The following is a 23,387-nucleotide window of genomic DNA, read 5'->3' as shown; positions in this document are numbered from 1 at the left end:
AATCAGTACATGTACGAAGATTTGACTAGCACGTTTAATTGTAGCATCGTTTTTGAAAGTGCAGCGGGTGGGGTGGGGGGGGGGGGGGGGGGGTCAATCCAAGAAATCTAGACACACCATGAAAATTCTAATCCGTGTGTGTGGGGAGGGGGGTAGGGGGTGTAGCGTACTGTACTTTTACGTACCTTTAATCATAATTTCATTATGCATTTTCTTCTTTCCACAAATTCACAATTCTTTTACATGGATGTTGCTTCCAAAAAAGTGGTTGGGGAGATTCATGTTTATTCACTTTTTAATTTGTAAACTCATGAAAACTAATTATCTGCTGCAAGAAGAAATGGGGGGCCGGGGGGGGGGGGGGGCTCCCTGTTCTTGCGGTGAAGTGCGTGGTTTCAGAAGAGAGCAGCTGATACATGTGCATTATATTTTCCAGTGAAGTGGACATGCAAACCAATCATAAAGACATGTCTGTCCACCTGTCTAAAGAGCATATTTTTTCATTCTTTCAGTAGGTCAAAGTACAAAGATAGGCAATATACCTACGCATCACACTGATCATTGGAGGACGTTACTACACTTCCACTTGACTTATTTCAATTTTATCATGCGAATTTAAGAGATAAGGAATTAAAACATTGGCAACTTAGCTTTTGCATAAATTTTCGCATATAACTTTCGATCATGTGTTCATTTAAAGTTGTGTTTCAATTTTGATCGACAGCATTCACGTTTATATTTCTATTAATAGTTCATTCCATTCTTAAATATCCATGTTTCTTTGTTCTAGAACATGGTTTTCATGTGCATGGCTAATTAATATTAATTTATATATATCAATGTATTTAATTTGCTCTTGTGCATTTCTTTTAAAATTCAACTTTAAAATTACCTCACACTTTACCATATAAATGTTTGCTATAGATGGCACGTAAATAAAGTACAACTCAATATTATAAAAAGCACTGTGATAAATGATAAAAATGATAACGATAAAAGGTACTAAATGTTAAACGAACAAACAAACTACAAAAAGTGTGTTTAAGCAGTCTCATCAAAGGCTTGAGGGAAAAAGTATGTCTTGTTTTATACCGAAAACAAATTCTAATTTCGATGAAACATAATCTATATAATATAACATTGAGCTCTAATTTCAACACTGTCATTCCTCTTAACCCTATAATATCTATTTAATGCAATGAGTCTGTTTTGTTGAGTTCAAATGGTTGTCTTTGAATAAACATCGTACATGACAGGTACAGCTGCTTGAATTGATGACCGTCGGTGCCTGGTGAGATACCAATACTCACTGCGTCTATATATGTTTCATGAATGCCTGGCATTTCGAACGAATGCATCTCAACAGGCTAGCGCAAACATTGTATTTTGAAAGAGTGTGTGTGCGTGAGAGGGGGAGCATACCGACCTAAAATCATGACAGAAAAACAGTTTTTAAAACTCAATATAAGCTCACAAATTCCCAAAATCCAGGTCCGTGAAGTTGGGGTCTCGTACATTTATATCTGAATTTAATTATAATTATATATATATATATATATATATATATATATATATATATATATATATATATATATATATATATATATATATATATATATATATATATATATATATATATATATATATATATATATGCGTAATTTCCCTATTTGTCCATTTGTCCTCAGAAATAAAATAAAGAACGGTTCGTTAGAAATTTATATTTCTATATTTGATTTCTAGAATAAAATTGATTTTCATTCCAGCTCTTTCTAATATTCATAACATCTTTCATTTCTGCGTATCAAATGGCGTTTTCACTACTATACCATCATCCATCCGTTAGCTCTAAAATTGACGAAAGGATTAATTGTTCGATAAGTAATCTTAATCAAAATCTTTCATTTGATCAAAAATATGTATATCACGTTATAAATGTAATTGATTGTAATCAAACTCTTTTAATATGCTGATTTTAATTGTTTTTAAATTTTAATTAACTGTTGATAATTCCTGTTTTTAAATATTATCAAATGTTTTTGTCGTAAGAAAAGTCATATTTGTAAACTCCCGCACTGCTAACTCATCTTTGGATACCCGGAAATAAAGCATCATACCTGCTGTAAGGGGCAGATAACTCTTTCAGTAACGATAACTCTAGTTTATGGGAAGACTGCAATGGAAAACTCCGAAATTTCTGAATATATTATAGTCTCGATAAAAACGCGTCTAACACGACAGTCTATTACCAACTTTTCATTTACGAGTAGAACAAAACATATGTAATATTTTTTAAAAGGCATAAAACATATTTCTGCATGCAAATTTACTTTTAATTGATAAAAATGAGCATAATATTAATTAATTTAAAAAAATAACTATCCCGCAGAAACGCAGTAACAATATTTAAATGTGTATCAAACAAGTTTAGCTTTTTTTAAAAAAGCTTACCCTAAACAGCAATAAGTTATCAAAGACAGTTTAATTCTTTTTATATAAATGTCACCTTCCTCTACATAGCATGGCGAGTGGAACATTTTATGTCATGTGTCGTTTAAGCCTGCGTGTCTAAAATTGAGAACTGCGTACCCGAGCTTGTAAGTTGAGATCGACTATAGGGTAAAAGAGATCTTAGGTAGGGTCGTAGACTCGTATCATTTTTATAAAATCAAAGTTATACCACCGCATTTATCTATCTAAGGTGCAAATAACTTTACCGATATTAGGCATACCGCATCAATTTTTTTTATTTTGTATAAATATTTGAATTAACAATGCTAAAAGAAAAACAAATAATTTCAATAGATATTATAGAATGTTACTTTCAACGAGTTGGACATGAAAACCAAAGGCTGAATTTCATTCATAGCAATTTGTATTGCTTTTTCGTTTTCTCACTTTTTAAGATTCTAAATCTACGAAATTTGTTAAGTCGTACATGAAAAAGATCATCAGAAAATTATCTCCCTTGCGCCGAACAGTATTTCAACCAATGAAATAAATGTAAATTTTCACATCATGTATTTTCTACCAATCACAAAGGAAAGGAAGTGCACAATCCGGAGACTGTTAATTATTTCAACTCTTTATATCGTCTTCCAAGGAAGACGGTAATAACGGACCGCCTCCTGGCGGCCCGTAATAAACGAGATGTTGTACTTTAATCAGAGATAAAAGAACGGAGGAAGTTCAAACTATATAGTTGATATAGAAAAATGGGTAAAATGATACTCTTTATTTTATCTCCTGTAATTTCGCCAAGTTCATTAAGTATTTGCTGGTAGAAATTTGTGAAAACAATGCACTGTTATGCAGAATACATGTATCATTTATTACCGTCTTCTCAGACTTCTGTACTCGGCCCCGAATCAACAGACCAACCCGATAACGAACCCGATTGTAATAATACAAAAACCCCTGTCGAATAAAATTACAGCACAATGCTTGACAACATTTTACAGAACTTATTTGTTTGTTAGAAACAACAAGCATTCTGAGAGTATTGCATAAACAATACACGTCCTCTACCGGTTTGTGGAAATTGTGAAAACAATGCACTGTTATGCAGAATATCGAACCCGAACATTGAAAACTTGGAATATAAAAAATTAATTTTCTCGAAAATATGTCAACCAGACGCTACAAAAGTGTAAACTTGATCTGTTGTTTGACATTTTGAAGCTGTTCAGCAAATTTCATATTATTCCTCAAACGCATAAAGAAAAAAAATTGTGGAAAACTGAAGTGGGACAGACAGACGGACAGACGGACTGGCGGACGCAGAGGAAAGCTATAGTCCCCTCCGGTGAAACCGGCAGGGGACTAAAAAAATTGCTGAGACTAAAACGGCTCAGTGGTTAGAGCACCAGAATAACGTTATAGAACTTGGCATTTTAGGTTGAGGGATATATATACAACCAAACCTTAAGGCATTAAAAAAAATTCTTTGTATTCATAGTCCATAGTAAGAAATTGTACTTTTGCAAAATTGTACGATTTTTAAAAATTAGATTTTATGTAAAAACCGATAAACAATTGCGCCATCTTATACCCCGCATCATTTAAGTAAATACGGAAATGCACAATGCACATACAGATGCAACTGGCAATCTCATTGGGTGAATGGGGAAAATTGCAAATAAAGTGTGAACAATATCCTCTTTCGTGAGAATGCAAATATAATGCATGTTCATAATTATTTACATGTATCTTCTTTCCGAGGTCACGGTTCATTATGGCTACACGTACTTTTGTTTAACCTTTGAATTCATAGGGGCGGGGGAACGGGTATGTTGTATGTCCATGTACAAAATGAATTATAGTCGTTATAAAGTAATTTTGCGCAGCGATCCCACATACATGTACATATATTCCCAGATGGTGCAAATACAATATTTTTTCTTCTCTCTCTTATACACCTTATTATATCATCCCTTGCGTCTTTTGTGGGTTAGATGTCTCCGGCATCTGGTAAGTGTTTATCGTACATTCTTCATTAATATTGATTTTACTCTTGAACTAAATTGGCAGGTTTAAGAGCCAATAATTAGAAAGTCAAAGTGTCACGTGGCACTACGTCAACTTGAAACTCTTGTCATTTACACCGCGATCCTTTGGAAGTGAAGTAATGGTAAAACTTCACAATGGCCGAAAATACAAGTTTACTGTCGACCACTGTTTACAATTTCTCCGCCGTGAACATCTCGCACCATGTTACCATTCCAGAACCCCCTCGGTATATCATCATCTTGGCCAGCGTCATGTACTCCTTGATTTTCATCGCCGGAGTCATCGCCAACCTCTCTGTCGTCATTGTCGTCGGCGCCGCAAAGCGCATCAGGTCCCGGATGAGTTTCCTGTTTGCCAACCTGAGCCTGGCCGACCTTCTGGTCCTCATCGTCTGCATGCCTTCAGCAGCCATCGACCTCTTTGCCAAAGAAGTTTGGTACCTTGGCGAGTTTATGTGTGAGTATATTTGCACTATAGTTATATATTAATACAATGGAGAGAGAGATAGAGATAGAAAGAGAGATAGAGAAAAAGAGAGAGAATGCTACATGTTTCAAGGATTTGCATTTTGCTATAGTTATTACATGTAGCTTTGATAGAAGAATAATTCTTGAAATTGACGGTGTTTTCTCCACAAAAATCCCCCCCCCCCAAAAAAAATAAAAAAATAAAAATAAAGATAAAAAAACCAAAAACAATTAAAGCTAAAAACACCTAAATTCATATAAATTTGGCAAAGTAAATCAATTACCGGTATATACTTTGAAGTCAGTCTGTTTTGCCCTTTTTTGTACTACCCTCTTAATCAAAATTGTTTTTGCCACAATATTTTGCTCTCTTTAACTCGAATCAGGTATGGATGATGAAACTGTCAGACAAAGGCATATCAAAACACGCGATTTTACAAAACAATGTACGAAGAAGCAAATTCATTTACACTTTGTTGCTTACTGAATTTCGATTTAAACAAAACCAAATTGAATACAAAAACAGTGTTCGATTTTAATTAATTGATAATGCTTAGGATATTATCAGGTAACATACGTGTTGAATATGGAATACATACTCTTAAATTATAAACACATTCAGCATTTGACCAAATTTTTCATTCACTAAAGGATAGGAGTTAAAATTAAAAAATTCACCGGTGAACCAACCAGATAACTGTGACAGGTCTCACTCTGTGTATGACATTCGTTTATTACATTTATCGACAGTTGGAGACAGCGCGTGTCTTTCGTACACACAAATAGAGACTCTACTTTATTCGGTCTCTTCATCACCTCTCACCACTCAAATATAAACTGTTTTCAAAGTTGATTCAGCACAAAACCAAAAAAATTAATCCCTTAAAACGTGAACGACAAGTGTTAATTGATTCTGACATTAGATGGAGTGTGGATGAAAAAGAAACACGTATAAGTAGACATAGATTAGTTGAATATAAATGTATTAATGTATTATATAACCGGTACCGTTACATGCACTCATTCTAATAAAAATTCTGGCTTTAGGTGTCTGTTCGTAGAAAATTTGAATATATTTCATTCTGTAAAAAATCTGCGATAGATTAAGTGCATGTCTGTTGTCTAATTGCAGGTAAATGCGTTCCATTTGTTGAGAACCTAGTGTCGCTGGCTTCTGTCCTAACAATCCTGGTTATTACCTACGACCGATACCGAGGGGTCTGCCACCCCCTCTCCGTACGATCCTTCTGGACCAAGCTCAGGGTACCAACAATAATCTTCATAGTCTGGCTACTGGCGGGGCTGGCTAGTTTACCCGTCATCTTCATCGCCATTTACCGCGACTCCAACTTCTTCGACGGAACGCCCATCAAAGTCTGCAGAATGCCCATAAACAGCACCTGGAAGATCGCGTACATCTTGGGCATCTTCGTGGTATTCTTCATCGTTATTTTAGCGATCCTGAGCGTGTTGATCTTCCGTATGTGCAAGAAACTCCTGTGGCATGCCCAGTTCCTGGAAGACCGGGCGGAACAAGATTCCGAGAAAACGGTGACCGGAAGACGTAGAATCGTCTTCATGCTGATCATCGTCATCGTCACCTTTTTCCTCTGTCTGCTTCCTCAGCGAATCGTTGGCATCTGGATCATCTTCGCAGACCACGGCGCTCTTTACGCTTTGGGACTGGAGGGCTACCTTAACTTGATTACGTTTCCAAGAGTATTGATGTACATCAGCAGCGCTACTAATCCCATCATTTACAACATCATGTCGACCAAGTTCAAGTCAGCCTTAAAAGACACAGTTTGCCGCTGCAACAGAGTCGGTATGTGTTGTCTAGACACGGTGCCTAGACTGAGGGCCCGGACCAGCAGCTTTCACCTGTCCAGACTGTCTCTGAGCTCCAAAAGCACTCACTTCCAGCAGCAGTGGTCGCCCCGTTCCCGTCACTCCACCGGCGAATCATCTCACAATGAAACAAAGTTCATGTTAAAGAAGGAAAAATCTATCGAAAGTGTTGTGTGACTTTACCATTTTCTTTCTGCATGGTGTGTTTATTTTGTTTTTGCATGTCTGCGTTAAACAAGCTATTAATGTACAGAACTGAACATCCCAGGCGATGTGACTTACTTTTGGATGTAACTGTATCGTTTTTGTTGTATATTTGATGGCATAAAACAAAATTAAAAAAAAATCAAAAAAAATCGCAAAAGTTTTCCGACGGGTTGCTTTTAGAAAGACTTAATCATTTGATCAAAACTTCAATTGTTTAAAGTAGTCAACAGAATGCAAATTTCCAACTATAACTTGTACGTAGGTGGACTTTGATTACAGAATTCAACAACACCATTAACGCCAGGTATGACTAGATCGTCATAACAAGAGAATTAAGTAATTACATTTAATAGTTATGAAACGATTAAAATTAACATTTTGATTTTAAGCGCAGTCACCGTTTCCTGCATGGTTGCAAACCCTTAAGGCCGGAAAGGGGGGGGGGGTAATGAGAGAGACATAAAAACTGAGGAAAAAGAGACTGTTCTTCAACACATTCTGTATGGGTGTTTGATTAATTCTTGTACCATTTAAACACATATTTATAGGCAAATACTGTTTGATTAGCTATATTAATACTTTTAAAATCAAAAGCACACTTTTGAAAAATATTTCTTGGAATGTTTGGCAATATCAGTCTGAAGCAGCTAGATACCCTACATTTTAATTATAGAATGTATTTATGATATAAATTATCATAAACAATGATTTCCCCCTAGCTCTCAATCAGCTCATTTCAGTAATGAAAAATTCGTGCAATCATAGATGCACATGCATATTGTCCCGGAACTGTTTGCAGGAATCGGTATCGCTGCCTTGAACAAACAATCATGTATAAATACATGTAGAACCATTTTAACAAGAGCTTGGACTCTTGGTAGTTGTGTCAATCGGCAATGTGACGTAGGCCTGTCTATTTCATTGCTGGCCACTCAGCAATGGCTGTTTGAAATCAACAAGATTGGTCTGGCTTTTGAGCGAAGGCTACGCAATCGGCGTATATTTCGCTTGAAACCAGCGTCATTTTAACTTGTTTTGACGCAAGAAATAGATATTTACATCCTACTTAAAGTCCACGGCCTTGTTAAAATGGTTCTATATACATGTAGTTAGTCATCATATCGGAGGTTGTTTCAAGAACGGTTACTCGCTATTTCAGAAACATGGAGAATTGATGTATCCAAAAATAAACCAACAGGCACGACATGAATTGGCGACTATTTGATAATTAGATAAATGTAATGTAATTGACTGCCAGTGGTGTAAAATGTTGTCATCTGCATTTTAATATTGGTCTTAATCACGTCAACTCTCTTGGCCGTATTCTGTAATACAATACGTCATTGGGAATCTATCAATATATGTACTCTGCTTTCATTTACCAGACGCCAATTACATACCAATATCTAAAGTTTTAATGTTTCTGCAGAGTTAGGATCGATATTTAAGAAGAGTTTGCTTTTAAAGTGTTCGAATGAGCCTTGCTTTGAATGCAGAAACAATTCGTTTTCTTTCCTTTTAGGTTACATATTAATTTTTAGACTGTAAACAACATGTAATTCGGATATATGTATAGATCTATAATTATAATTTCATTTAGGGTTAATGTAAAGATACTCATACTTCTTTACAGAACTATTTTACGTTGCGGAGCCAGTAAACAAAATACCGGTAATTAAAATAAAAGTCAATGAAAAAAATCCAGTAATGTTTGTAGTTTCCTTATTATGAAAGAGGTACGTGTAATAATAATTTATTGGAGTTAGATAATTATATTTGATATGTATCAATTGATTCTAACCTTAAACTTTTTATTTTTTTATTTTTATTTATTTATTTATTTTTTTTAAACAAATTATCTCCCCTTTGTTTAATACATCATTCTGTCAATTTTCAAAAGCGCTCTCAGCCAAGAAGAGAACGTGTGGAAACCCTCGCACAACTGATGTTATCAAATGCCAAATATCAAATGTCAGATCAATTATTACCTAATCTATATATGATGCATGTATTGTTTTGAGTATAGATGTTTTCAACATGTTTCAAGCATCATACGTACTCACATTTCTTTGGAATAGAGCCGTTTGGAAGTGGGATGAAACTATCTAATTTGCTTTGCTTATCAAAATAGTCTATCAATTATTGACTTCCTTTCCTCAACCAGACAGCTAAGAGAGGCTCGTTAATTTATTCATAGACAGTCGAAATCGGACATAATTTTCAAGATCAGTTCTGTTGAGTGAAATTGTACCTAATCTAATATATACTAGAAATTATTAATTATAATTTATGATTGATATGATGTGCCTCTAATTATCGTTTAAACATATAATTATGTTTGAAAAATGTGAAAAACAAAACCGCTACATATACAAGATGTAAAATAGTATAGTGGAATGATCCCTGATTAAAAGGAGCTACGCTACGATTGAGTCCATATTTTTAGACTACATTGGTCTTCTTTAGAAGACAAGCTCTGTAAAACAATATACAGGACAATACTCAAATTCAAAAGTGTAACGATTGGATTTTTTCTTTATTAACTAATTTTATATTATAACTACACAATTTCTATCGAAAAAATAAAGGCATAATTGTTAGGTAATTAAATTGCATTTACACCATCTTTATTTCGTAGATGACGTACATGTATATGTGTTTATGGGTTTCAGTTTTTTGTTATTGAGCAGAGGTGAACTTACGTGCATTTTAAATATCTCAGAAACGTATATTATAAGAAACTAGTTTTGAATTATTCAGTATAACATCGGTCGTAAATTATTATCCAGAGAACCAAAAGAACCTTTTTAAAAAAATACGACATACTTTGTAAATTAGATTCCAGACGATTAACCCCTCTTAGTTAGACATCGCTTGAAAATACATACATGTATCGTGCTTTTTTTTTCTAGTTTTCATTTGGTTAATGCATAAAAGACATTACTTATAGAAAAATTAATGCACAAAATGTTACATATATTACGGGGCGCTCTCTCCCGTACAGGACTAACACTGGGCCAACCGTGAGCTTATTCTCTTATTGTTGGACCCTGCCTCATGAAACCTCCAACAAGCCAACACGCGTTTTAGTTTTCAGACTTTTATATAGATTTTACATGAAATATACTTTTACGTGAGTTTGGTATGCATCAGCACCGAAGGTCTGATTCCAACTGACTATAATTTATAATTCAGAATAATATATAATGAACAATGGAACAACACAATGAAGGATTAACATAATAAGTACAGATGTAAGTAAATCAATTATCAAACAGCTATTGAGTAACTCGGGACATTTTAGCAGCATGTACATAAAAGGATTAATAAGATGAAAGAAGCTTAAGTGTCAATAAACATAAACAGAAGTCAATTAAAAGATTAGTTGTCCATCACTGATTGTGCCTCAGGTGGGATTAATGCTGCGCGGAATTTATAACGTTTATAAAACAGTTGTCGAAATAGATGAAAAGTTTTTGTAGCAATTAACACAAAGTCCGAAAAAGTTAATTTAGACAATAATTAAAAATAGTCCGAAAGATTGAATTTCACACCGTGACACATACCCAACCATAATTATTCTTTTGAATCCATGATACCAATTTGTTAAACTTAGTGGGCTGAAAGTAAATGATAAGAAACTATGTTTTGGTCCTAACGGCAATTGATTATTTGTCAAAACTAAGTATGATAAATCATATTAAAAATTACTACAACAGAATCAATGCAACACACGTGCACTGTTTTTTTTTCCAATTTAGGTAGTTTAGGTCGGAAATTCCTTGTCCTAAAATAACGCTGACGTTAAAAAATCCGAAAAATATTTTGAAATACGAATACTGGTAAATATTATAGGATCATATATAATTTATTATTCAAATAAGCATTATGTAATAACTGGTTACCATAAGAGAAATTAACTTAAGGACTATTTAGTTCATGATATCACTTAACGATTCCACGTGGTTCTTGAGATTCAGAAGGGATACACGAAATCAAATCTGTTTTAAAGTAAAGGGCAAAAACAATTTCAAAAATTTATTTTAACAATGGTATATCAGAAACGAGCCTCCTGCCCGCTTTAAGAACTTCAGCGCATTCTTTTTTCTGACAAATCTCATTTCTAAAGGAACCATAGTAGTCATCAAATTACCCATCCATCAGAAGTACCTTAAATTTTTTATACAATTTTTTTCCACTACAATTTCATATACATTACACATTTATGCTTTTAAAGTTTGAGTAGTTTCCTGTATTTTTTTTTTTACATAGCTCTTCTTCAATCGGAGAACATTATAGTCGAAAGATTGGTCACGCCCATTCAGCCCTCTGTAATAAAATATGTAATAAAATGAAATTTTAATTTAAGAAAGAAATTATGTTAGAAATGACAGTAGTTTGCGTTGTTCCGTTAATAAGATATGTTTGTCGATATATTTTTGGGAAGATCAGACTACCTCCAACACACCTCAAATTTCAAATTATGATTCTTCATGCCTGCCACGATTAGAATCTACCATTATCAGAATGTAATGAATGGACTGAAAGGAAAAAAGTTGATTCTTAGTATTGTAGCGAAAATGCAAATTCTTGATTGATGAACAACATGCGTAGACATGACAAATTTCAAAATCATTCAGTAAAGCACTAAAGGCACTTTAAATACTACAAAGTACCAGAGCCCAGCATGTGGTTCCCTCGATTAAGTAGTAAAATCTCAAAATGATTAGAAAAAAAAAATGAACAGCTGTTTATTTCAACACCCCCCTGTTTACGTAATTTGTTGAAATCGTCATCGATTCTTCATATGTCATCGCAAAACGTGTCCAATGACGCCGGTCAATATTCTGGATGCTCATTAACTTTACAGAAACAATATGTTGCATAAAATGATGAAGGGTTGTTCACACGCTCAGAGAAGGAAACGTTTTAAATACCTAGTACTCACTTGGTTTTCTTCAGTCATTGCATTGTCTGAACCATGCAGCAGTTTGTTCCATATTTCTTCTTGGCCATCGTGCTTTTTCAGATGATAGGTGAGATTAAACTTCAATTTTATCTTCAAAATACATGTGTTGTATACATTCTATCATTTTCAACTTAGGCCTTCAACGGTTTCGGACGTTAGCCATGTTACACAATGGATCCCTTTAAGTTTTAGACATGTTCTAAATACTAAATAGTTTTTTTTTTCAGATGAGAAGATTGTTTTCTCTGAATGACGATTTTGAATTCAATTTGGAGTTATTTTTCGTACATTACTTGAATCTATATACAAATATAATAATATATTAAAAAATTATTTTAATTTGTCGAAATAAATAGATAAATAATCAAATTTAAACAATATAATGCTTTCTTTGGTGATTCATTCGGGATATGAAGGTACATGTAGCGACATTGCAGAAAAATACATAGCGCGCGTTAGCAGGTTATTGTTTATATTGACATCTTTCTTTTAACTAATAAAACAACTGATTATGAAAAGTTAGTAAAATTTACTAAATTACTGTTAATGTACATAAGTACGTTAGCTAAAAGAAACAGCCAAATCGTCTCCAGTGAGATTTTCGTGCAGTCCGTGATTTATCTTAAGTCGCAGTAGGCTTCGACCAATCGATAAACAGGGCTTGCTAATTTCAGGTCTGTCAGTTTCTTGTCAGTTGATTTCAAACAATCGATAAACGGGTGTGTTGATTTCAGTCTGGCTGTTTCTAAATGACTATGAATAAACTTTAAGTTTCAGTTAGAAATAGAAGGAATCATACTTGGTAGATGTATATAAATATTAAATAAATAACAATCCAAATAATCGTTTACCCCGATAAGAACTTTAATCGTTTGCTTGATTTTTATTTTGATGGTCGCAACGCATAATATAAAACAGTACTTATTTCATTTTTTTCAGATAATGCAGAATCTCAGGGTGCATTGAATTCAAATATTAGACGCAGTGGCTCAGATCGTCCGAGGAGTTTTTCCCGCCAATTATTACGCTTAGCGTCCGATGCCCTTTGTGGGTTATGCTGCAATTTGAGAGGAGTACGGACCAGAAACAAGTGTGCAATGAAATTCTGTATAAATCCTAAGACTTGTGACTTTATACTAACAAGGCAGTTAACTCGATCATGAACACATTCGAATTCGACCTCCGTTTTGATAAACAATACCACTGAGTTCAGCGTGCTTTGCAGTTTGAGCGACGACTCGTGAATTACCAACAAGATTTCACCAATTGATCTATTTTTCTGGATGATACGCTATCATTTATTTGAATGATACTCAGACAAATACCGATTAACCTACTTATTGCACGTATTGTATGTCTCTGTCATTTAACAAAATTTGATGTCAATTTTGATTTTTTATAAAGACTTGAAAACCTAACCAGTTGTTTAGTTTATCTATTATCTATTGATCAGTTGGCTGTTAGCCAACCCAAATTGGTAGATTATGAACGAGCAGTGGAAATATTCTAGTACTTGTCAACAAAATTATTTTGAAAAAAAAAACCAACTCAATTTATTGACTTTTTTTTCTTTGGCATTTTGATATTCTTTTACTACAGGTACATGTATATTTACATAGTCTGAAGGGTTCTACTGATCTCGCTTTCTGCGCATGATAATAATCAGTTCTATTTAATAAAAACCATCTGATGTTATGATTAATCTTTTATTAACCCCCCCCCCCCCCCCTGAATGAAATACTCTTCATTGGTCCGACATTGTATCAACCTAATGTAAAGAAAATCAGCAATCTCATTTTTTGCAATCAAACGCATCGCACAATAGGATGAAAATATGTATCTTGTCCAGTAAATGATTTTCATCTGTATTAACCGTTCCAGTGTCATATATAAATATATAAATATTTACAGTACAATGGATTTTATTAAAAAGTTCAAAGTTTCAGTACTGTCACGAACATAACTATATATATTCCTACACGTAATTTAGGATAACCCAAAACCTTTGAAGCCACCGAGTTAGTCATATATTGGGGGCACATTAAGCTTCAAAATTGACATAATTATACAGTTTTATATAATGATGACGTTATATTGGTACGATACATAGCGGTACTAGATAAACACAATTTCAACAGTCACTTGGCTTTTTGGAAATTCTAAATGAATTGTGAACGCACCCAGTATGAACTTCTTAATTTCAACACAATGTGGGGGCACGGGTACCTATATCATTCGCCGTTTAAGAATGAAGAGAAACAGTAACCTGTGACCACTTAATCATATCAGTCTACCATGGGTTCGAGGAGAATGGCGACTTTAATGCTGTGCACTATGTTTTTATCTTGCGTACATAACAACAAAACAAGTGATTTACAACGAAACACACGTAAGTATGTTGTAACCTGAACGAGGAGAGAGAGAGAGAAAAAAGTGTGTGTGTGTGTGTGTGAGAGAGAGAGAGAGAGAGAGAGAGAGAGAGAGAGAGAGAGAGAGGGACAATTTTTGAAAGTTTTTTTTGAATATTGTAGTAAAATATTCAAACTGACAGTTGGACAACATAGTATTACATGTACTTTGCATCGAGTTTTCATATAGATAAGTATATCCATAGTTCATATGTAAAATATGCTCGAGATATCAATATGCAGTAAGGTAAGTTTATTGTAAATGTATTAGTAATTGTGGATCTTCTCTTGACGTCTGATATTATTTTCAGGTGTCCCACTAGCATCGCAAGTTTTTGATATCATGTGTAGTTCCTGTTGTCAAAAACTCACTCTCCGGAAAAGTCTGTGCGTGGTCCGATTTTGTCAACGAAAAACGTGTTTCTGAACTTTCCATCAATTATACAACGTTTATACCCGTGACTCCATTTTTTACCAGAGATTTTGTACATATATTATGTATCATTGAATTTTTTTTTTTTTATAAAATAGAGAGTTTTATTGATCTGAGCATGAGTTTTGTTTTTGATTATGGTACATTTGCATACACAATATTGTATCACAATATTAATTAAGGATATATCTTCTAATGATGCGTGTGTACTGCAAGTAGGTTAATGCTGTAAGCCACTTCAGAGTTTGTTCAGTTGCATTGATTTCAATAACAAAGACAATTGAAAATACCCAAATGATATTTACATACAGACTTCATAATTATATTTGAAATTAAATACAATCTTTACAAACATAATTAAACTATAGACTATTTAATTATATGATAATTCAACAAGAGAACCAGTGCAGCTGTCATATTTCATGGTTATGATTAACAAAAGGTGGCGCTTGATGCTACATTGATTATCCGAAAGCTCTACAATTCGGACCTCCACCGATGCAAAAACGGCGTACGCACCAGGTATACATACGCCAAGGTATGCGACAACAATAGTAACAGAAACCATCAGATACCACTGACACTGGGCTCCCGAAAAATGTAGGGCGCTGTTGTGGGCCAAAATCCGGACCAGCCCCGGCACCAGCTAAATCGGAAATCCCGAATGGCGACGTCCCAGTGAGGTTTTCTGGTCCTGGTTTGCGAGGTCCCCACGGAGGATGATTCCTGTTTCCAAACCGATCCCTGTTCAAGTTATTGAACTGCATTTGCCAATTGTTTCCCTCTCCTGGCTGGAGGAAAAAACGACCTCTAAACCGACCGGAACGTCCTATAGCAAAGAAGTGAGAAATTATATGAAGACCTTTAAATCATAAACAAGGAAATCTTAAAAATTAAAAAAAAAATTCTTGCGTATAGAAACTGTTTTAGTTAAAGGATAGAAGGTTTTGATTTTGCAAAATCATTTAAATTTTTTCACAGAATAGGTAGAATGATATGAACTTCTGAAAGATTTACAATTCCTTGTTATGTACATTAATTAGTACCAAATTCGTTTGCTTGAATCGCTCTTTCATAACCTACACATTTTCTTATTGCTTGAAATATAAACATTTACATGCCTTATTTTATATTTTTAATATGCTATTCACAAAGCTATTACATATATACTAATGTTTAGAACATATATTTTAATATCCAAGTTATCGAACGTTTCATATATGCTAGGCACACACACATTTTCCTTTGTTTGATTTCATATTGCAACAAAACAGTTAGGCATAGTAAATGGTAAAATATTGACATTTATTGCACGGGACGTAAAAGCGCTAAATTACATTTATTAAATATCAATGTGTACACCAAAGATTATACCTTACTAACAAATAATAAAGAAAAAGATTACTCTTCATTTATAATCAGCAGGGCTTAATTGACTCTATTTGGTGCAAGGTCCTATACCCTTTCAATTGGGAATTTTTCGTCGATTATTTTCTCTTTTGGGAAAATAGTTTAAACAAATATGGCTCAATGCAAGTTAGTAAAAAAAATTCTGTACAGTTTTCTTGGTTTTCGTATGCTTATTACACATATAACCAATAAATTATTGTCTTTCAATTTATCATAATAAACCACACTTAACAGGACACTTAGATATTTTAATTGACACATAAGCATGTCTTACCCAGCATAGATGCAACTTTGGCCTCCCTTCTATTACAACGCAATACGACACAGTTAATTTGGGAAATTTTCTATTAGATTTTGGGAAAACACAGTCAAAATTTCAATTGGGAATGGGGCCTTTTACAGGACCCGCATACAAGGGATGTTATGCCCTGAATCATCAATATTTTTCGCACAGTACAAGTCTAAATTCAAGAAAAGAGTCTATTTTTGCAATAATAATATGGCAAATGAAGCATATACATCATCAAATCGGTATCATGAAACAATTCTATACGAAATTTGTGTCGTTTGTATTTTAAAGTCGTGAATATGGAGCAAGCGACATGTTTACTTGTATATGCAAACTAATTACCATACATCAGTATATCAGTAAATGTCCTAATTACGCCGCGGTAAATAAAAGCGATCTGGCTTTTTCTTTTGTAAATGTTGATTTCATCCTTACCTCTTTTGCGATTTCGAACATTCCTTTCATCCGGCATTCGCTGAGAAAAACTAACATGACAGACCGACAAGATGCAGAATAAGTAAACAAGACGCATTTTGGCGAAGATTGCGGTGCCTTGGACGTGGCTCCCGATGTTATGTCCGTCAATGTTTGCACTAGGAAGTCATATACTTTCTATTCGGTCTTGGAAACTCCTCGATCAAAGCTCTTGACAGGCGAGAAGTGAAACACCTGCAATTATTCATGGTGCGACCAACATTTTGTACCTATGTATTTATTTATCTCGGTTTTTCGTTCATTACAATTACCGTTAGATGTCACATTTATTTAAAGGTTTTGATTACATTTTATAAAATAGTTATCTCCGGTATATTTTGTGTAAAAAAGTTTTAAGAAGATTATCATATTGATAAGCATCCTATTTGATAATCAATTCTATGAATAGAAGAAAAGCTTTTATGTATGTGGAAAGTAAATAAATATCTTTGGCCAATTTTTGGCCATATATAACATGATTTTTTTTCTTCTATTTTTATTATATGATGTACTAATCAAAAAAAAAAATATCCGTGGAAGAATGTAATGCTAGCAAACCAGGTATTGGATTTTTAATTGAATTTGGATTCGATTTTGTTCCCAGAAAAAGACTTTCAAAACGTAATGCATATTTAATATATTTGTCGAACATTTTCTGATCGTGCAAAAATAAACAAATTAAAAGTTTAAACAAAGTAGTTTGATTTACTATTATATTGAGAATTACGAGTAAGAAGTGACTAAGCAAATTATGCGGTCTATGTCTTGCCTAATATTTCAATATTCATAACCGTCAATGAATATGTTAAGTAAGGATATTTAGTGTTTCTAAACCCTACGAGGACACTAATTCACTTTGTATGTTCTGCCGTAAGCTTGTCGCCCGATACAGGAAGTTAACCTAGAATGATATTCTGCTGATTCATATACATGTAATATTATTAGTAAGTGTCGCCAAAAACATGTTGTATTTTATCAATGTTTACGGCGCATGCGTGAAGAGTAATTTTCTTATGATAACCCTGATGCAAGAAGAGTTAACAAGTGGTAAACCAGACACAAAATTGGAATAACTGTTTGATGTGACAGGTACATTTTATATTGATGTTAAGCAATACATTTACGATGTTTAATGTTAACAGTGACATTTCATACATTTCTTTGGTTCTTCTGACCAACAGACCCAGATCAGAACTAAGCTATGCAGTGTATGCATTCACAAAAAAAAAACAAAAAAAAAACAAACCAGATCTAAAACGTTGGATGGTCATCGCAATTATCAGACGATGCTAACTTTCTTGAAAATTTCTTTGTATAGGAATATTGAAGCACTAAAGTCGTGTTATTTTTGTCTCCTAAATAACTGTTTATGATAAACAAAAACATTACACTATATCTTTTTGTACTTACCTATAATTTTATAAAGACGTACAAATTTGAATACTTTTTTATTAGTTTATTGCTAAAATTATCATCGTGCCAATGCATGGATAAATTTATTTCCTATAAATTTTTCTTTTTTTATTGAATGTTAGCCTATATTTTTCTGCTGATTCATATACTATGTAAGAGTATTAGCAAGTCTCATAAAAATGCTGTATTTTCTCAATGTTAAAGGCATGCGTGAAAAATAATTTTCTTACGATAAATTCAATTCAATAAGAGGTTAATAAATCTTGCTTGTATCATGTCTATCATTAGTCGTAAATCAGACATAAAATTGGAATACTGTACATGTTTCATGGGACAGGGACATTTTTCATGATGTTAAGCAATACATTTACGATGTTTACCGTTTAATTTTTTACATTTACGATGTTTACTGTTTAAATTTACGATGTTATTGTTTACTGTTTTACATTTACGATGTTTACTGTTTACAGCATCTTCGCCAGCCAAGGGTTTTCGGTCCACTTTGCTCCCCCATATGGGGAGCAAAGTGGACCGAAAACCCTTGGCTAGCGAAGATGTGTTTACAGTGACATTCGTACCTTCCTTTGGATCCTCTGACCAAAAAACCTAGATCTGAACTAAGAGCTATGCACAATCAGATTACTGCACCAAATTAAAAAAATTAAAGAACAGATTGATTTACTAATTAAAAGCGTTGGATGGTCATTGCAATTTCCAGACCATGCTCACTTCCTTGAAAATTTCTTTGCATAAAAGAATTAAAACACTTGTGATTTTTGTTTATTAAATAACAGTTTATGGGAAACAGAAACCTCACACTATAACTTTTTTTTTTTTAAATTAGACTTACCTTCAATTTTATATAAAGACGTACAATTTTAAAAAATCATGAATTTAATACTAAAGTTATCGTGTCAATGGATAATTTTTTTGCTGCAAATTTCTCTTAAATTTTTTATAGATAGATAAATGTTAAGAAACGTATAATAGAATATGTGTATGTTCCAAAGACAATACGGAGCATCAAGTCCGGGGCGGCCGATCACACGTGTGTCTATATGAGGCATCCGGCAAATTTTACTAATTGCGCACGCCTTTAGCCTTGCACTATTTTTATTTACTAAATGCAATGACATCCTCATGTAAGTCTTTTATTACATGTAGATTACCAAAAAAGGAATTACCGAAAAAAAATTAATCGAATGCATTTGCCTTGAGAGTAAAACATTTATACTGTTACACAGGCACGTAGCATCGTTTTTGAAAGTGGGGGGAGGGGGGGGGGGGAAGACTCATCCCAAAAAAATCTTGAAAAGCAAATAGCTTCAATTTTACTTCAACTTACTTATATTCATACCAATTTTTTTTTTACATACTACCAAAAAAAGGGGGGGGGGGCAACTCCATGATAATTCAATTTTTTATATATAAATTTAAGAAAATTAATTGCTGGCCCCCTGATGCTACGTGGCTGCTGTTACATTCATAATGATTCAAATCACGTTTTTCTATACCTATATATATGCGTAAGAATATTAATCGGAAAACAATTTGCCCACTAAAAGTAAAGCTTATTCATGCTTTGTTATATTTCGGAAATCAAAAAACGGTGCGATATATCTTATCATGTTTATTGCATGCACCTTATTGCTTTTGCATTACATTAACAGAGCTGACCAATGACATAACATGCCGATCATTCTTTTTAAAGGAATACTTGTTGTTGTTGTTTTTTAGAAGAGCCCCAGCTGGCTTTTCTCACCGTCAATGTTATGTTATAATGTGATATAGATTAGAAAACGACGGACACAAAAATGAAATAATTGATCACGTTAAGAAAATCCATTACAGGTACGAGAATACTTTCTGTAATTTACATCCATCAATTTATTGTAGATACATATCTTGAATTAACTCTGTTTAAAGGCGATCGTGTGGAAAAGAATATAGATCTTCTCAAGTCCTATGAATTTCAAATTCAGTTACGTTTAGGGCTATGCGCTATCTGAATAAATGAAAAAAATATACCAAATAAAATTTGGACCGAAGAGAAAGTATGTTACAGTAGCAGCTTAATCTTCATTTTCTTGCAGCAAAACGGCAAATTTCAAAATTATAAATGGACTTGGGATTAGAAACAAAATATTGGTTTTTGTTTTCTCTTTTAATGCAAAATGTTTTACTAAGTAAAAAAATCTTTGGAGCGTCATATACATAATGTGGAAACCATTAAATGCATTTGTAAATAAATAAATAAACGTTCTTCCAATATTTCGTTGAGGCGCTTCAAAATTAATTTCCAGGGAATGTTTATATACTGAAAGACTTTTAATATGGTATGAAAAAGCTAAAAAAATTGTAAATGTTCAGAGTTTTTAAATTTTTTTTTGAAAATTAAAAGATATGTTTAAAATTAAAAAACAAAAGTACCTGACTATCAATATACAATTTTTTCCGTACAAATGAAATAAGAATTGAAAAGAAAAAAAACCAACTTAATGTATAAAGCTACATTTGTACGTGCAACTAAACTAGAAAAAAATCTATTAAAAAGGTTTGATTGATACACTTTTTATAAAACAGATTTTGTTATCCTTATTCTGTTATGCGCGTTGCAGCAAGATCTTTAACTTGCATCGTGTACATCGCACAATACACAATACATTTAAAATGTACACAATGCATTTTATAATGTCTATCATTAAAGGCATTAGATCACGAAATAGTCTTATGTTGTATCAAGTTGTAAATTTCGAAGTTACCGGGTGGCCGTAATACAAATATTACATCACGACAACTTGTAAATTTTGTATTTTTTGCGCTATGATTGTCCCATGATCAACAGTATCGGCATTTTGCAAAGGTGTATGTAACGAAAAAAATCATGAAACTAGAACAAAAGTGATGCATTGTTACAAATTATGTCTTGGCGTGCGTGAAATGTAAAGTAGTTTTTGTCCTAAAGATAAAAGAAATGAAAAAAAAAGATATTTTTGTGTATTTCGTTACACGAATTAACAGTGGGTTTTCCTTAAAATTAGAATAATTTACTCAAGCCATCTATACTACTGGGAAACAAAGGAATATACAAGTAAATCTTTGACACAAGACACAGTCCATCTTTAAGTCACGATGAAATAAAAAAAAAAAAGATTTTCAAAACTATAAGCTGAAATGCATATAACTTTTCTCCTTTTCTACGGAAATTAATCCGAGTTATTCATCTACAGCTATATAGAAGTACATGTAAGCGTATCATTTTTGTTTTATTGATATCAACATATTTTTTAGAATAGGTATAATCTTTGAACCATGTAAAACTACTAGTACTGTTTCTCCATTCAATTGGTTTATTAAATTCTATTTTCTGGCTCTGTGGTATAAATGATATATGTTTATGATATAGAAAGCTCATGTTAAAAGCAGCATGGGTTGTTTATTTTTTTTTTAAATGGAAAACATCTGCATATATGTTAATACGTACATGTATTTACGTTGTTTATTCATTAACAATCAAAATCGTGTTTAACATAAAGGATTTCATTTGCAGAAAATTATAACAAAGATTAGAATCGAGAGTTCAACAATCGTTAAACTAAAAGGTAAAGGTATACGTTTTCCTAGGAACAGAATTCTATCATTGTTTAGGATATTGACAATGAAGGAAATCTACGCGACACGTGGAGAGCGACCAGACTCACGTGAGAGTAAGCGATAATTACATTTTATTCAATTGAACATATGGCGAGATCCGCCCACATTTTATGTCCAACGGAAGACTTCGCCGCCTTCAATTACTAGGAAATTACAGTACCAATTAAAATCCTCTGTCGAATAAACGGCGAGGAGAACTCTAAGCCGCTTTCGGGGGATAAGAAGTATCTTTTCATTGCCGGAAAGTATCGAATTTTCCCCCAGCGGTTATTCCGGGGATGTAGCAATGGCTACAAATTCTTCCTAATTAGAACAAAGAGACAGTTGGATTCCTTAATTCCTAAAACCATCTTAAAACGACAAAATCGTTAAGTATCCGGCTTATATTTCATCTGCCGTGCATGGAATTAGGGTTTGCCACTCTTCAATAAACAATAGCCGTGGCGAGTTGCAACAAAGCAACGTTTTTAATAAAATCCTGCCGAATGCTTGAATGAAAAAAAAAAACAAACTTCCAACTCTATAGTTTGAGCTAAGCCATATCCAGAACATGTTGAAGGTATGATATATAACAAATCGCCAATCGCAAAATTTCTATTTTAGATAGCTTCTTATCGGGTGGCAAGGTGGGTAACAGTTTTCGAAGGTCCGCAAAGGCGTAGTTGAAAGCCTCCACCCTGACGCGTTCCCGGGTAGCGTGGGCGGTGCGATATTTCTGGGTGGCGCGGCGCCTTCGTCTCCTCTCCTCGCGGGTCAAGGTGAAGTTTTCTTGGTCTCTTGTCTTGCGTTGCTTGATGCCCATGTCCTGGTGTATGAATAAAGTGTCATCGGTTTCACTCTCCGTGATGTATGCCGAAGTGTCTTCTAAGATGGAAATGGAATTTCCAACCACGAAGGAGTCAGAATAGAGTTTTGAATTAATTTCACCGAAATCCTTCATCTGCGAATAAAAAAAAATTGATTATTTTTAAAGAAGAAAATATAAATGAGAATAGCCGCGACTGTTCTTAAAAATTTACACCCATTTATCATTTAAAAAAACTTCCGTTAGTAGAAATATAAAATATAGACAACATATAACAAATAAACATATGTGTATGTGAAATATATAGTGAAGCTGGGTAAACTGCACATAGTATTTTACAATACTGGAGAAAGTTAATAAGGAAGGTATTTATTTATTAATCAGTACGTGTGCCTCGCGGACGGGAACTGGAGGGGTGATATTAAATTATACCTGTTGTCATCGTAATGACAAAATAATCTAATGAGCCGCAGTGTGCCTGTGTGAATGAGTCTTTTATTA

At 33.6% G+C, this 23,387-nt stretch overlaps 2 protein-coding genes and 2 long non-coding RNA genes across 4 annotated transcripts; 2 read left to right on the top strand and 2 right to left on the bottom strand.

Moving 5' to 3' along the window:
• The first annotated feature begins 4,540 nt into the window (after nt 1-4,540).
• LOC105317867 (QRFP-like peptide receptor) lies at nt 4,541-7,159 on the top strand. Its single transcript, XM_011414652.4, has 2 exons — nt 4,541-4,965; nt 6,109-7,159. Exons 1-2 carry the CDS (start codon nt 4,644-4,646, stop codon nt 6,999-7,001), a joined length of 1,215 nt encoding a protein of 404 aa, XP_011412954.3. The 5' UTR covers nt 4,541-4,643; the 3' UTR covers nt 7,002-7,159.
• A 4,641-nt stretch (nt 7,160-11,800) lies between these two features.
• Nucleotides 11,801-13,418, top strand: LOC109617326 (uncharacterized). The gene is made up of 2 exons (XR_002198472.3): nt 11,801-12,067; nt 12,940-13,418. It is a non-coding gene; the product is annotated as an uncharacterized lncRNA (long non-coding RNA).
• Nucleotides 13,419-14,166: 748 nt separating this feature from the next.
• LOC109617325 (uncharacterized) lies at nt 14,167-17,235 on the bottom strand. Its single transcript, XR_002198471.3, has 2 exons — nt 16,976-17,235; nt 14,167-15,670 (listed from the first exon to the last, which is right to left on the bottom strand). It is a non-coding gene; the product is annotated as an uncharacterized lncRNA (long non-coding RNA).
• A 5,378-nt stretch (nt 17,236-22,613) lies between these two features.
• LOC105317868 (helix-loop-helix protein 15-like) lies at nt 22,614-23,021 on the bottom strand. Its single transcript, XM_066071746.1, has one exon. It carries the CDS (start codon nt 23,019-23,021, stop codon nt 22,614-22,616), a length of 408 nt encoding a protein of 135 aa, XP_065927818.1.
• Nucleotides 23,022-23,387: the final 366 nt, after the last annotated feature.

Source organism: Magallana gigas, chromosome 2 (assembly GCF_963853765.1).
Source record: "Magallana gigas chromosome 2, xbMagGiga1.1, whole genome shotgun sequence".
NCBI classification, from domain to species: domain Eukaryota; kingdom Metazoa; phylum Mollusca; class Bivalvia; order Ostreida; family Ostreidae; genus Magallana; species Magallana gigas.
Note: the sequence above shows the minus strand (reverse complement) of the source record. Positions and strands in the feature narration are given on the sequence as shown.

Bases quoted from the DNA above. Each gene is read 5' to 3' on its own strand.
- LOC105317867 (XM_011414652.4), top strand. From the start codon at position 4,644: ATGGCCGAAAATACAAGTTTACTGTCGACCACTGTTTACAATTTCTCC. The intron at 4,966-6,108 runs GTGAGTATATTT...GTCTAATTGCAG, and splicing joins GTACCTTGGCGAGTTTATGT to GTAAATGCGTTCCATTTGTT.
- LOC105317868 (XM_066071746.1), bottom strand. From the start codon at position 23,021: ATGAAGGATTTCGGTGAAATTAATTCAAAACTCTATTCTGACTCCTTC.